Source organism: Mobula hypostoma, chromosome 11 (assembly GCF_963921235.1).
Source record: "Mobula hypostoma chromosome 11, sMobHyp1.1, whole genome shotgun sequence".
In the NCBI taxonomy this organism is placed as follows: domain Eukaryota; kingdom Metazoa; phylum Chordata; class Chondrichthyes; order Myliobatiformes; family Myliobatidae; genus Mobula; species Mobula hypostoma.
This window is the reverse complement of record NC_086107.1, coordinates 109,151,171-109,167,430: the sequence shown is the minus strand read 5'-3', so window position 1 is coordinate 109,167,430 and position 16,260 is coordinate 109,151,171. Positions and strand designations below refer to the sequence as shown.

Here is a 16,260-nt window from a genome sequence, read left to right as displayed (position 1 = left end):
TTGATGGTGCTGCCTCCCTGAAATGAGATTTTGCAGGGTGGGATGTCTGGTGATGATAAAGCTGATTCTGATTTGGGTCTCTGTTGTGGACTGGGAGTGGGAAGGGGGCAGGGAGAGGGGAATCATGTTTGGGAAAAGGGGAAGGGAGAGGGGGATCATGGTTGGGAAAAGGGGAAGGGAGAGGGAAGCACCAGAGAGATATTCTGTAATGACCTATAAGCCGATCGTTTGGAATCAAATGACCTTGCCTGGTGTCACAGGGTTGGGCGTGTCTGCACCCACGCCAACACCCCCCCATCCCTGGCACTCATTCTCTGCCACCTGTAACACACCCCACCCTTGCTCTCCGCTCCTTGTTGACCAATACAGTACTGTGCAAAAGTCTTAGGTGCCCTCGCTATGGCATATCTACAGAATGTGCCTACAACTTTTGCACAGTACTCTGTGAACTTTGATAATAGACCTAATTTGTACTTTCCCCTAACCAGCACTGCAAACCGGTGAACAGGAGTTCATTATGTCTCCGTCAATGAGGCAAAACAGGTCAGTGAGCCACCGGAAGGTTACAACACATGAGGCCATTCAACCCTTTGTCTCGTTACCCAGACAACGCAGCCTAGCCCCGCCCCTCCAGCACAATCTCTGTAACCCCACAGATCTCAGCTCTTCAGGAACACCCCTGAGTGCTGTTTAATTGTGCTGAAGGGTTTTGGGATGTACTTTGATACAAATTAATTTTCATTTTGGACTTGACTTTGATGGGAATGCAAAGGGAATAAAATTGGATTGGTGTACTAACAGGCCCATGGATCTGTTTTACTCTACAAGACTCCATGACTCATTGAGAATAACATGATAGGGACAGGGGTTGCGGAGAAGGCAGAGTAAGACCTGCAACTTGAACTGTGGGCCCACGACTTCCTGTATTCTGACCTCTATTGGTTTGAGGAACAATGACTCATCCTTTTCCCTTCCTAAAAGGGAAGTCAATTTGACAGAACCCTTGAAGCCATTCAGTACAGGAATGAGCCCATGGCACTAAGCCATAGCCATTAGCTAAATGAATACTCCCTCAGCAACTCACACAAAAAATTGCTGGAGGATCTTGGGTCTGAATAAAGAGCCAACATTTTGGGCCAAGACCCTTCATCAGGAGGGCTTGGCCTGTTCACTCTTCTCCATAGGTGCTGCCTGACCTGATGAGTTTCTCCAGCATTTTGGGTCTGCTTCTCTAGATTTCCAGCATCTGCAGGACCTGGTGTTTATAAATACTTTCAGATGTGTTCTTACTTTTGAAGTGTGGCATCTGATCTCCAGATTCCAGAGGAACATAATGGGTGGAGAGAGGAACTGGGTGATTTAGGATGGAATTCCTTTGAACAGATGTTGCTGAAGGTGAATTAATTGTGGTCTATAAAACTCTCTCCCTCACTGGTGTGAGAAAGCCTGTCTGAGAAACGGACATGCTCGGCTATGCACTGTAGTTCACAATCAGAATCAGGTTTATACGTGTTGTGAAATTTGTTAACTTAGCAGCAGCGGTACAAGCAGTATATAATATAGGAAAAAAAGAGAACATAAAAAATAAGTAAATAAGTATATATATGTATTTTGAATGTGTTTGTATTGATCAGGTGGTCTAAGGTTGTGTGAAGAGCCATTGAGATTGCGTCTGCCATAGACCTATTGCGGTGATAGGAAAATTGCCATGGGTCCAAGTCCTTCCTGAGGCAGGAGTTCATTCTAGCTATGATCAATCTGTCGGAGTATTTCATTACCGTAGATGTGAACGCTACTGGCATTAAGGCAGCTCACACTACCCTTCTTAGGCACCGGTATAATTGTCGCCATTTTGAAGCAGGTGGGAACTTCTGACCACAGCAGTGAGAGGTTGGAAATGTCACTGAATACTCTGCCAATTAGTTGGCACAAGTTTTCAGAACTTTACCGGGTACTCTGTCGGACCTTCTGCCTCGTGAGGGTTCACCCCCCCTGAAAGGCAGCCTGAAATCGGCCGCGAGACAGAGAACACAGGGTCACCCAGTGCAGTAGGGATCTTCACAGCTGTAGTTATATTCTTCCTTTCAAAGCGGGCATAGAAGGTTTGAGCTCATCTGGTAGTGAAACATTCCTGCCAGTCATGCTACTGGAGTTTGCTTTTTAGGAAGTAATGTCCTGCAAACCCTGCCAAAATTGACATGCATCTGATGTCGCCTCCAACTTCGCGTGGAATTCTCTCTTCACTCTTGAAATAGCCCTCCGCAAGTCAAACCTGGTTTCCTTGTACAGACCTGGATCACCAGACTTAACTGCCACAGATATCTAGCCTTCAGCAGATGACGTACCTCCTGGTTCATCCATGGCTTTTGGTTTGGGAATGCACAGTAAGTTCTCGTAGGCACACACTCATCCACACAGGCTTTAATGAAGTTGGTAATAACTGTGGCATACTCATCAGGTCCACCAATTCAGATCAGTCCTGTAAGCGCTCCTGTGCTTCCCTTGACCAAGGCTGGATGGATTTTTGCATAGTAGGGGAATTAAGAGTTATGGGGAAAAGGCAGGTGGAGATGAGTCCATGGCCAGATCAGCCATGATCTTATTGAATGAATAGCAGAGTAGACTTGATGGGCTGAATGGCCTAATTCTGCTTCTATATCTTAGTGGCTATAGTAAACGATGGAATTTAAAGAGGAGATGGGGAAATATTCTTCCCGCACCCCCTCCCCCACCCAGACGATGTCAGGTCCAGAACACACTGCCTGAAAGGATTCGTTCGTTATGTGCCATGTTGTATGATGTAGGCAACCATATTCTTTGAACATGATAGTTCTTGGCAAATTTTTCGACAGAAGTGGTTTGCCTTTGCCTTCTTCTCGTCAGTGTCTTTCCAAGACTGGTGACCCTGGCCATTATCAATGCTCTTCAGAGATTGTCTGCTTGGTGTCAGTGTTCACATAACCAGGACTTGTGATATGCACCAGCTGCTCATACGACCATCCACCACCCGTCCCCATGACTTTACCTGACTTTCAAGTGTAAAGAAAAATGAAATAATTGTTACTCCAGATCTGATACTGCACAAAAAATACTGCAATCCAGGAATGAGAGGGTTAACATATGAGGAACATTTGTCCGCTCTTGGACTGTATTCCTTGGAGTTTAGAAGAATGAGGGGGGACCTCATAGAAACATTTCAAATGTTGAAAGGCATGGACAGAGTGGATGTGGCAAAATTGTTTCCCATGGTGGGGGAGTCTAGTACGAGAGGGCATGACTTAAGGATTGAAGGGCACCCATTCAGAACAGAGATGCGAAGAGATTTTTTTAGCCAGAGGGTGGTGAATCTATGGAATTTGTTGCCATGGGCAGCAGTGGAGGCCAAGTCATTGGGTGTATTTAAGGCAGAGATTGATAGGTATCTGAGTAGCCAGGGCATCAAAGGTTATGGTGAGAAGGCGGGGGAGTGGAACTAAATGGGAGAATGGATCAGCTCATGATAAAATGGCGGAGCAGACTCGATGGGCCAAATGGCCGACTTCTGCTCCTTTGTCTTATGGTCTAATTATAAATACATAAAATAGCTTATATTCACAGAGTGATTGTATGCTTATAGGGTAATGCTTGAAGAGCCTAAATCAATGGGTATACACAGCAGTGCTGGAGTGGGACTGGGACGCGTGGCTGCCTTCCTTCTGTGCCTGTAACCTTTCAATGACTCGACAATCCGCTCTGTCGCATCGGCGGAGAGATAAACGATCTCCAGTTTGCAGTGGTGGTGGTTAGGGGGAAGTGGGGTTGAAGGGAAAAGACTCCTCCAACCCTTCGTTGAAACAGTGCTCCGCGGACCTTTGCCCTCCTTCAGGCAGGACGTTGAGTTAGTGTTCAGTCCAAAGAACCACACCTCTGACACTCCATCGCTGCAGTGAGGGCGTCAGCTTGCAGCAGACATTCACTGCTCTGGAATAAAACCCAAACCCGAGCCCTTCGGACCCTGAGAGGTGCCCAATGAACCTTTTCAGGAGATTATGCATAAAGTACCTCAGTGTGACGTGAAGAGACTCTGTCTTGGTACCCTCCGAATGGCATGAATATTGACTTCTCCATCTGGTAAACAAATTTCCCCCCTCCTGACTTCCTCTATTCCCCACTCTGACCTTTTACTTCTTCTCACCTGCCTATTAAGATATAAGATTATTAAGGGATTGGACATGGTAGAGGCAGGAAACATGTTCCCGATGTTGGGGGAGTCCAGAACCAGAGGCCACAGTTTAAGAATAAGGGGTAGACCATTTAGAACGGAGTTGAGGAAAAACTTTTTCACACAGAGGGTTGTGGTTCTGTGGAATGCTCTGCCTCAGAAGGCAGTGGAGGCCAATTCTCTGGATTCTTTCAAGAAAGAGTTAGATAGAGCTCTTAAAGGTAGCGGAGTGAAGGGATATGGGGTGAAGGCAGGAAAAGGGTACTGATTGTGGATGATCAGCCATGATCACAGTGAATGGTGGTGCTGGCTCGAAGGGCTGAATGGCCTACTCCTGCACCTATTGTATATTGTCTATTACTTACCCCTGGCTCCCCTCCTCCTTCCCCATTTCTCCTATGGTCCATTCTCCTCTCCGGTCAGATTCTTTCTCCTCTAGCCCTTGACCGTTCCCTCCCACCTGGCTTCACCTATTGCCTTCCAGCCAGCCTCTTTCCTCTCCCCCCACTCCCCACTTTTTTATTCTGGCATCTTTCCCCTTCCTTCTCAGTCCAGAAGGAGGTTCTCAGCCTGAGACATCGACTGTTTTATTCATTTCCAGAGATGCTGCCTGGCCTGCTGAGTTCCTCCAGCATTTTGAGTGTGTTGCTCAGGATTTCGAGCATCGGCAGACTATTTTATGTTTACAACCTGTGAGATGTCCCGTTTGTGTTAGGTTCCCTGTCTGGCACTTTATTTTATTTATCAAGACGTCGCATCATTCTGGATGAATGAAGATGCAACCACTTTCCAATAACCCTTACGTCTTTGGAAGGTGGGAGGGAACTGGAGCACCCGGAGGACGGGGAGCATGCACAAACTCCTTACAGACAATGGCGGGAACCGGACCCGGGTTACTGGCGCTGGGAACAAACATTCCCTGCGTGGAAATCATAAAAATACTGCAGATGGTGAAAATCTAAAATAGAAACAGAAAACACTGGAAACACCCAGCAGGTCGGCAGCCTCTGCGGAAATAGACTGAAGTAACGCTTAGTTTTAATGCTTTTTGACCTGAAATGTTTCTCTTCCCAAAGACCCTCTGAGTGTTACCGCTGGGACCAACGGGTGGAATTGACTGACAACACCCCTTCCCCGCTCCACATCTGTCTCAATCCCCAAGGAACAACTCTGGACAGATCTTGACTTACGTCGTTCTTCGTGAAATACTTCAGGACACCATCAGCCTCCGACAGGACAAACTTCCTGTTCAGGAACTGCCCATTATCCCTGCCACGCTTCCATAGAAACCCTTCTCTGTAGCCTGGAGGAGGAAACAGAAGGCAGAAGGAATATAACTTCACAGGAGAGAAAACTAGTTGTGTCTACACAGCACGTTCGCCACCAGCTATGGGATGTCCTAGCTACGACCGATGTTTCTTTCCGTCACTGGTGTTGGCATCCACTGTTAACTGGTTATCGGTCCTGAAATGGCCCATTTCAAGGACAGTTGAAGGTTGGAGAGGGCAAAGAGGTGTAATCGGGAGTATTGATGTCTCACCAATTCAGAGATTGGGGTTCCTTCATTCACACCATCGGGTCTGTGGGAAGCACATTTGGAAAGGGGGGGTGAGGGAGAGGGCAGAGGGGAAAGGGGAGGAGAATTGGGGTTGAGGGAGATATAGAAGGGGGTAAAGGGGAGCGGGGTAGTGAGGGGGGTATGGAGGGTGGGGAGCACAGAGGGAGGGGTACAGAAAGGCAGTTGATGTAGGACCTGTACATTAATCCCTTCTGCATCTGCTGTGAATTTGTATTTCTTCTTGTTGCTACATCAGTGAGTGTTCATTGAGAAACAAAAACACGTGTGAATTCCTCATCAGATTTAGGAATGTTAGATTTGCAAGCTCCTCAGTGGGATGGAAACCACCAAGGCCAGGCCGAAACCTGTTGGTGAGGCAGTTCCTAGTCTGCAGATCGCACTTTTTTTTTAAGAACATCATGTGGTAATTCTTAGGAATGCAGTTCCTCTTTACAAAAACTGAGCTAATTTCAGACATGCCGGGTAGGCTGATCTTCTGATAAAGGCTGCGGCTTTTAAAAGCTGTGGCTAAAAATATTGAGCCACACACTGCGTCGGTTCAATCAGGCAAGGAGAATTGATTCAGAAAAAAAAACCTGACACAATAATAAATAGCACAATTTGAGCTTCTAAGATCCTGTGATCAGTCACTGACTGGCTGCTGGATTACAGTGGTCAGATGATATCCCCAGTTTCCAATCACAAGTTACATTATTTCCTACTGCCTTCTCTGGGAAGCCAATATTTATCTGTCTGTATATCTGTCTCTGGTGAGGGCATCCTCTTGAACCACTTGAGAGGGCATCTGAGAGAAAGGCTGGGTTATATTGATATTAGTGTGAGAGGTGCTGTTGAGCTGGCACAGAGTTGACGGGAAGAATAGCCTCCTTTTATACCGCAATAAAATATGAACATTTAGCGGGTGGGTGTAGCAGACCTCTTTACTTGGTGTGGAGGCTGGGCTTACAAATAACCCAAAACTGGCTAGCGGCTGCTGCCTGTGGAAGTCAACAAGCAACCAACTGAGTTGGGGCTTGTTGAACTCTGAGACTGCCCAATATTCAGAGGCATTAATAAACTTAAACTAGAAATAAAGTGACTTAAAGCAAATAATAACAATTAAAATGATATAGTAGGTGGAAGATGCCTAGAAGGGATTTGCAAGAGCGGAGATGAAGCAGATATGATTGTGACAGCTAAGAGGCTTTTATGTAGAGGATGGAAGGAAATGGACTGTGTGGAGATAAAAGAAATTTGGTTTAAATTGGCCTCGCGTTCAGCTTTGCCTTGGCCGGACCCAAGCTCCGTTGCGAAAAGAGGAGGGGTAGGCACAGGGCTAGCAACCCCACCCAGTAAAAACCCACAGCTGCAGAGACAGCAACCGAGGCTCCGAAACACCCCATCCCCGGGAGAAGAGGGATCTCCGATGGTCTGCGTACGGGGACAATTTAAAGGACTGGCCCAGGACAGAGGACTCTGGAGAGCTGCTGGGGGTGGCATATGCCCCAGTAGGGGTGATGGGGTGATGGGCTGCAGTGAGGGGGGGGGTGGGCACATCATGTTCACTATAGACATTTTTGGGTTGATGGTCCTGTTCCTATCCTGTGTTCTAGTTTGGAAAACATTCAACAAAATTAATTAGAAACATATAAAATAATTCAGAACATTTAAAAAATTCAATTAAAGCATTAAAAATAATTTTAAAAACATTAAATTGAAGGGATGTAACTTTAAAATGATTGACCCGTTCTGTGGATCTGGAGTCCCAGTGGAATGACTGGGGTCTCCCAATCCAACACCAGATCGAACCTGGCTCAGGACTACAGACACATGAGATTCTGTAGATGCAGGAAATCCAGAGCAACACACACACAAACACACACAGAGCGGCTTTATTCATCTATGGAGAGGAATAAAGAGCTGACATTTGGCCCCTGTGGCCATCAAACTTTACAACTCCTCCCTTGGAGGGTCAGCCACCCTGAACCAATAGGCTGGTCCTGGACTTATTTCCTGGCTAATTTACATATTACTATTTAACTATTCATGGTTTTATTACTATTTATTATTTATGGTGCAACTGTAACGAAAACCAATTTTCCCCAGGATCAATAAAGTATGACTATGACTATGACTATTTTAGACCGATGAAGGGTCTTGGCCTGTGACGTCGACTCTTTATTCCTCTCCGTAGATGCTGCCCGGCCTGCTGAGCTCCTCCAGCATTTTGTGTGTGCGGCCCACTTCTGTGTGTCTACTGGTGCATGCCAGCTCATTAACCACTCACCTTCCTGTCCAGTCGCCCACTAGCTGCCCTATCTGTGGAGGGAGCAGTGTTTCCCACACTGACTACCTGTAATCTACAAAGCCAGCGTGAAGCCAAGCCCTCCTCGTTGGCTGAGAAGAACGGGGGAGAGTGATGGGGAGAGCAACTTCTGACACTCAGTAGGCTCACACTACTATATTCAGCAAGCCCCCCTCCCGCCGCACATTTAGATAGGTACATGGATAGGACAGGTTTAGAGAGTGGCGGGCCAAACGAAGCCAAATGGGGCTAGCTCAGATAGGCACCTGGGTTAGCATGGACGAAATGGGACGAAGGGCCTGTTTCCCTGCTGCACAAGTTTATGAAGTCCCGGTTTCAGCCCAGCAAGACTTGTCGTAGCCCAGATCCATTTTCTTCTGGCGTTTGGAGCGATTCGCACTGAGGCCAGACGCGTTGGGAAGCGTGCTGGCGAGCAGCGGGTAGTGCTGTCGCTGCGCGGCTCCAATGAATCGGGTTCACGTCTGACCTCGGGCGCTGTCTGCGTGGAGTCTGCACGCCCTCCTCGTGACGGCGCAGACGCCCGCGGGGCGCTCTGGTTTCCTGGCGCATCGAAAAGACGCGCGGGGAGGCTGACTGCCTGCCGTAAATCACCTCTTGATGCAGGTTAATGGCAAACAGGCGATGGGGCAGACGAGGGAGAACAGTTCCGTTGAGATTCAAGATTCAAGATTTTATTGATATTTATTTATTGGGACACAGCGCAGAGTTACCCCTTATGGCCCTTTGAGCCGCATCACCCAGCAACCCCCTGATTTAACTGGAGGGTAATGGAAACATCCTCGCCATACCCACTCTGTCTAGGCCTTTCAATCTTCAGTAGTTTTCAATAAGATCTCCCCCTAATTCTTCTAAACTCCAGCAAGTGCAGGTCCAGAGCCATCAATCACTTCTCATATGTTAACCCTTTCACTTCTGGGATTATTCTCATGAACCTCCTTTGGATGTACTCCAGTACCAACATATCCTATCTTAGATATGTGGCCCAAAACTACTCACAATACTCTAAATGTAGTCTAAACTATATCGGTTTAGCATTATATCCTACCTTTTCCAGTCCTCAAAATGAGTGCTAACATTGTTTTTGCCTCCCTTACCACCAACTCAACCTGCAAGTTAACCTTTCAAGAACACCCAAGTCTCTTTGCACCTCTGATTTCTGAATGCGCTCCCTATTTGGAAAATACTCTACACCACCCACATGGGTACAACAGACGCTCAAAGTGGACGGTCCAAACAAGAGAAGATCTGCAGATGCTGGAAATCTAAAGCAACAGGAACTCAGCAGGCCAGGCAGCATCTATGGAAAAGAGTAAACAGTCGACGTTTTGGGCCAAGACCCTTCATCAGGACCGTATGAAGAGTCTCAGCCCAAAACGTCGACTGTTTACTCTTTTCCATAGTCGCTCCCTGGCCTGCTGAGTTCCTCCAGCATTTTGTGGATGTTCCAAAGCCCAGGAGGACTTGATAGAGATCGAGCTCCGATCGCGCCGTTCTCATTTCCCTACATGACTGAATGAAGCCCTTCATGAACTGAAGCAACAGCACCTCATCTTCTGGCTGGGTCGACTACAGCTTTCCAACCTCAACAATGAGTTTAACCGTTTCACATAATAAAGTATTTGTTGCAGCTTTCCGGCATCTGCAGCATTTTTGCAATTTCAAACAATGCTTCTGCTTTTAAGATTTTAATCTTTTGTTTCTTGATTGTTTCTATTACCAGCCTCTTTCAGATGGTCCATCGCTTTTTTTTTTATCATTCATGGTCTCCTGCTCTCCCACTCTATCCATTCCTTCTCTTCTTCAGCTCTTCTTAGCATCTTAAAACTCATTTTATCACCAACTTTCCCAGTTCTGAGGTGGAAGATTAAAGACCTGATAAGTTAACTCTGTTACATTCCCTACAGAAGCTGCCTAATCTGCTGGGACTTACCAACATGTAGTGTTTTTTTAAATTCAGCCGCCCCATATCTGCCAGATTTTGCTTTTTCCAGAGTAAGTAAAGAGGGACGAGACAAATTAATCTACGTACCAGTGGCGTAAGCCAGTTTCTTGTTCTCTTCGCTGAAGTCCTTGCGTTCGTACTTTGCTCGTATCCATTGTTCCCTCAGCACCCTGAAACAGCCAAGGATCAATAATTCTCTCCCTTGATTCCAGAGCTCAGCTGTGCCCCCATTCCCACTGCCTCTGCTACATACAGATATTTATCCTTTCTTACCCTCTCCTCACACAAGTCCAATCTCAAATCTTAACCACATCTTCAGTTTTCTCTTAATCTCCACCCCCCATAAATTCTCCAATCACTGCTCTTGATCACTGCCCCCACCATAAATTCACCAATCACTGTTCTCGATCTCCGCGCAGCATGAATTCTCCAATCATTGCCCTTGATCTCCGCCCCCCATAAATTCTCCAATCACTGCTCTTGATCTCTGCCCCCCCCATAAATTCACCAATCACTGTTCTCGATCTCCGCGCAGCATGAATTCTCCAATCATTGCCCTTGATCTCCGCCCACCACAAATTTACCAATCATTGTTGCCCCTCACCCTGTCAACCCATCCCATCGGGAATATGGTGACCATCTGAGTTCTCCAGGTTGCCCAGTGTGGGGATCTCAGTGAAGACAAATGAAAGGGGCACAAGAAGAGAAAGTGACCTCGATGTCAGCAATGGAACACACAGACCACCTCTTGCACTATAATCGACACATCTTCAATTGTGCCTTCATTTTCTTTTGTACCAGGGTCTCGGTTTTACTTCTGAGTCCTGTTGGGGGATCTCGGCCCAAAACGCCGCCTCTTCATTTCCCCCCCCCCCCCCCCACGGATGCCGTCTGACCTGCTGAGTTCCTCCAGTACTTTGAGTGTGTTGCTCTTCAGCAGTCTTTGTATGGGATGGTTTTAGGTACAATTTATATTGTGTTGTCTGCACGCACAAGATTTTCATTGTACTGAACCACACTGAACGTGTGAATGTCACAATGAAATCAGCTTGACTCTGTTGATGAACCAACAACTCAGACACGTCTCCAAGTCTTTCCCTACCCCAGTTGTGTATGTCACAACATGTATTTATTGAAATACAGCGCAGAATAAGCCTTTCCGGCCCTTTGAGCCCCACCATCCAGCAACCCCAGATTTAACCCCAGCCTAGGGGCCACAGTTTGAGGATAGAGGGGAAGCCTTTTAGGACCGAGATTAGGGAAAAGCTTCTTCACACAGAGAGTGGTGAATCTGTGGAATTCTCTGCCACAGGAAACAGTTGAGGCCAGTTCATTGGCTATATTTAAGAGGGAGTTAGATATGGCCCTTGTGGCTACGGGGGTCAGGGGGTATGGAGGGAAGGCTGGGGCGGGGTTCTGAGTTGGAGGATCAGCCATGATCATAATAAATGGCGGTGCAGGCTCGAAGGGCCGAATGGCCTACTCCTGCACGTATTTTCTATGTTTCTAATCATAGGACAATTTACAATGACCAATTCACCTACCAGCCAGTAAGGATTCAGACTGTGGGAAGAAACTAGACTACCTGGAAAAGCCCCACGCATTTCATGAGGAGAACGTTCCTTACAGATGACATTGGAATTGAACTCTGAACTCTGATGCACAGATCTGTAACAATACCGAGCTAGCCGCTACGATACCACGGTGCCAATAAAATTGACTTGACTCTCCTTATCTACGTACGACTCTGACATATCACTGAGTCTTTCTCTACACCTCCAATTAGTCCCCAATCCAATCAGGATGCACACAGAGGCAGCCCGGGGTGGAGCTCTGTACTTACTGGCAGTCCTTGTACGTCGGGATGTAATAGTAGGCAGGAACAAATGCTTCATACTTGTTCTTGGCTGCTTCATTTCCTTGACTGGCCATGTGCTGAAAGGAAAAGAAGCCGTTCGTTACCAGGACAGGGCAAAGGACAAGACGGACTCATGGATCCTTTCAAAATTTTCTCTGGTGGGTTAGGGAGCTGCAGGCACAGACCTCATTAAGAAGACAGGAAGAGGACAGGAACCCAAGATTGTCTTGAGAATCAAATCCAACATTTTAGGAGGTTTACTAAACTGTTGCCTGGGTTTCATCTCCTAAGTTACAGAGAAAGGTTGAACAAGTTAGGTCTTTATTCTTTGGAGCGTAGAAAGTTGAGGGGGGACTTGATAGAGGTATTTAAAATTATGAGGGGGATAGATAGAGTTGACGTGGATAGGCTTTTTCCATTGAGAGTGGGGGAGATTCAAACAAGAGGACATGAGTTGAGAGTTAAAGGGCAAAAGTTTAGGGGTAACATAAGGGGGAACTTCTTTACTCAGAGAGTGGTAGCTGTGTGGAACGAGCCTCCAGCAGAAGTGGTTGAGGCAGGTTCGATGTTGTCGTTTAAAGTTAAATTGGATAGATATATGGACAGGAAAGAATTGGAGGGTTATGGACCGAGTGCGGGTCGGTGGGACTAGGTGAGAGTAAGAGTTCAGCACAGACTAGAAGGGCCGAGATGGCCTGTTTCCATGCTGTAAGTATATGGTTATATGGTTATGGTTATGGTTACTACCTTCAACCTTCGGTCCAGAACCCTCCATCAACACCTGAGGCACATCTACTGGGCTGGGATTCCAGAATCACCGTCACCAGAATGCCTTGGTAACTGGTCTAACCTTCTTGCTGCTTTAGTAGACAGGAGAACCAAAGATTCCACTGACCCCAGACATTCCCCCTTCTCCCCTCTCCCACTGGGCAGAAGGTACAAAAGCCTGAAAGCACGTACCACCAGGCTCCAGGGTAGCTTCTATCCCACTGTTATCAGACTCTTGATGGTCCTTTGTATGATAAGTTGGACTCTTGACCTCTTCATTCTGTTATTGTTTTACCTTGTTCTACCTCACTACACTGTGCAATGTTTTGATCTATATGAACAGTGTACCAGACTATGCTGGATTAGGGTGTATTATTTTCTAGTATTTTACTTGTAGTTTTAATTCTCCAATATTTGCGTAAATGTTTTAATATATACTGTATGTGTAATTGTTCAGTAAATTTTCCAGTAATTGTAGTATAGATATAGGCATCCGTTAGTCTCGTGAGACCATGGATTTGCGCCTTGGAAGGTTTCCAGGGCACAGGCCTGGGCAAGGTTGTATGGAAGACCAGCAGTTGCCCATGCTGCAAGTCTCCCCTCTCCACGCCACCGATGTTGTCCAAGGGAAGGGCACTAGGGCCAATACAGCTTGGCACCGGTGTCGTCACAGAGCAATGTGTGGTTAAGTGCCTTGCTCAAGGATACAACACGCTGTCTCAGCTGAGGCTCGAACTAGCGACCTTCGGATCACTAGACCAACACCTTAACCACTTGGCGCCAACATAATTGTAGCATAGCTGATTCTGTATTTTCTAGAAGCTTCTCAGTTTTTCTGCAGCAGGTGCCACACTCTTTTCTTTTGTTCAAAGGAGGTTCACGAAAATGATTCCAGGATTGAACGGCTTGTCACATGAAGGGCATTTGATGGCTGTGGGCCTGTAATCACTAGAATACAGAAAAATGAGGGGTGACCTATCGAATGGTGAAAGGCCCTGACAATGTAGATGTGGAAAGCGTGTTTCCTATGGTGGGAGAGTCGAGGACCAGAGGACACAGCCTCAGAATAGAGAGATGTCTTTTTAGAAGAAGAAGAATTTAATTGGCCAGAGAGTGGTGAATCTGATGAATTCTTTGCCACAGGCAGCTATGGAGGCCAAGTCTTTACGAATATTTAAGGCAGAGGTTGATAGATTCTTGATTGGACAAGGCATGAAGGGATACGGGGAGAAGGCAGGAGATTGGATCTGAGGGGTAAAATAGATCAGCCATGATGAAGAGGTGGAGTAGACTCGATGGGCCAAATGGCCTAATTCTGCTCCTATATGTTATGGTTTTGGCTGTTTCATAGGTTAATTGTTATTACTGGAATGTTGTTAATCTCTAGTCTGAAGATGAGATGACCACAACTTCTTTTTCTTCGTCTTCCTTGTTGGTTCTTTGCTATCAGAACACTTTAATCAAACGGCTGTGACCAACAAGTTCTATGCTTCATTCTTGACTTCTGAAGAACCTCTGGATCAATATCACCAGATCCATCAATCCATCTCGTGCAGAATAAACCAATAATGAACCAAATCCAGTTCCAGCCTGGCAGCCATAAGACATGGGAGGAGAATTAGGTCATTTGGCCCATTGGATCTGTTCCACCATTCATTCATGGCTGATCTACTATCCCTCTCAATCCCATTCTCCTAATTTCTCCCTCTAATCTTTGTTGCCCTTACTAATCAAGGACCTGTCAACCTCAGTGTTAAATCTACTCATTAATTTGGCTTTAGCCGTCCTTTGCTTGGAGATCTCCTGCAGATGACGTGATAATGAGCTGATAATCTCTAGAATCACACACAAAATGCTGGTGGAACGCAGCAGGCCGGGCAGCGTCTACAGGAAGAAGTGCAGTCAACGTTTCGGGCCGAGACCCTTCGTCAGGACTTCTTCCTGTAGATGCTGCCTGGCCTGCTGCGTTCCACCAGCATTTTGTGTGCGTTGCTTGAATTTCCAGCGTCTGCAGATTTCCTCGTGTTTGCGTGGTAATCTCTAGAGCGGGGCGAATATGGCAGCTCAGTTCAATGGCTCAGCAGAAAGGCAGTACCATTGGCAGTGTGGGGACTCCCACGAAGCGGAACGACCCTCAGTGCGTCACTGTGTCGGCGGACTGGGCCTCTGAGCTAGAGTCTCCGCAGCAAAACGTGCAACTGAACCTTCTGTCAAGAGCGTTCAACCAAGCTGACACAGAACTTCCTGACAGGAAACTCTGGACGATGATTTCAACGGCGTTCTGCATTAATGTTCTGAAGTTGTACATTTGTTCCTTAAGATTATCATAGCTGGGGAGGTTGGGGTAGTGGGGATAAGCTCCCGCTGCCTGTTAAATGTTCGGGGAGGGGGTAGTGGAGATAAGCCCCCACTACCTACTAAATGCTCCCAAAGGCGTGCGTCTCCAATAGCCTCTGACAACCAAATCCAGCTCCAGGCCTTCACCTGTGGTTTAGCTACTAAGCCTGGCAGAACCATTTCTACTGACAGGAGAAGGGGCAAAGGCGGGTTACTGGTGCTTTAAAACCAGTCGCTTCAGGCAGATGGTGCTTGTCAGCCGTGTCATCTAGGAGAGGGAAAACTCTGATTTCAAACCTCTGCTGTCTTGTGGCTATACCCACTCATGGGGAAGGCTTCGGGAGTAAACCCCGAGGGAAAATCGGGAGCTGGAGTCCCCAAGATTGAGCTCAAAGCTGACTGACAGCTCCTACAATGCCGCTGGTACCAAACTATACTTGTCTCAGCCATTCCTTTGGGTTTATGAGATTCGCAGAGAGCGTGAGCTTGCTTTCCGTATTGTACTGCCCAGGATTGCGTATTGACACGTAGAGAGCTAGGACGCTGACCAACGGAGGGCCTCAGTGTACATTTGTGGCAGGGATTGTCAGAACCTCTGGAACAGGTGTATCAGAGTCCAGCACATGGACATCACGGGCAAGACCAGAATTTATTAACCTTCCAGCGTTACCCCCTGAGAATGGGATGGTGAGCTAGGTTTTTGTCTACTGCAGTCTGTGTGTTGAAGGTGCTCCCACAGTGCCGTTGATGTGGGGGAGGGGGGAAGAACCTGGAGTCTGACCCAGCAACACCAAAAGAAGGTTGGTACATATATCCAAGCACAGACGCAGGCCCTTCAACCCAACTACTGTTTCCTCTGAGCTGCGCAGGTGCACGGCCATGTAGTGACTGAAATGCTCTCGCACACATAGCTTTGTTGCTGCACAGCTGGAAGTTTCTTTTATATGATGTTAATGTTTGAAATTATGTTAATATAATTTTGAAATTATGCCAACATAATTTCTAAATCCATGCTAATACAATTATGAAATACCCTGTAATTAATTGTGTTTGTGAATATAATCCATACATTTTCTAAATATTAAACGTACCACAACCTTTACTTTGAAACATTTTAGAACTTCAATGTATTTACATTGTCAGTGTTCAAAATTACAAATTGTAACAATAAACACAGATTGGAAGTCGGTAGCTCATTGTTAATGAACCGCTGGCCCACTGAACGCCGACGCCATCTAGTCAAAACATTTTACTTTTGTCATTGTGCCTG

The 16,260-nt window shown here is 46.6% G+C and overlaps 1 protein-coding gene across 1 annotated transcript in view; it reads right to left on the bottom strand.

Annotated features, from left to right (window-relative positions):
* The window catches only part of zgc:92360 (uncharacterized protein LOC436988 homolog), a 102,359-nt gene that overhangs the window by 52,562 nt on the left and 33,537 nt on the right, over nt 1-16,260 (bottom strand). The window contains exons 3-5 of the mRNA XM_063062840.1: nt 11,871-11,962; nt 10,115-10,197; nt 5,392-5,504 (exon numbers count right to left, since the gene is read on the bottom strand). Coding sequence (XP_062918910.1) covers nt 5,392-5,504; nt 10,115-10,197; nt 11,871-11,962 — 288 coding nt within the window. The remainder of the gene's footprint in view (nt 1-5,391; nt 5,505-10,114; nt 10,198-11,870; nt 11,963-16,260) is intronic.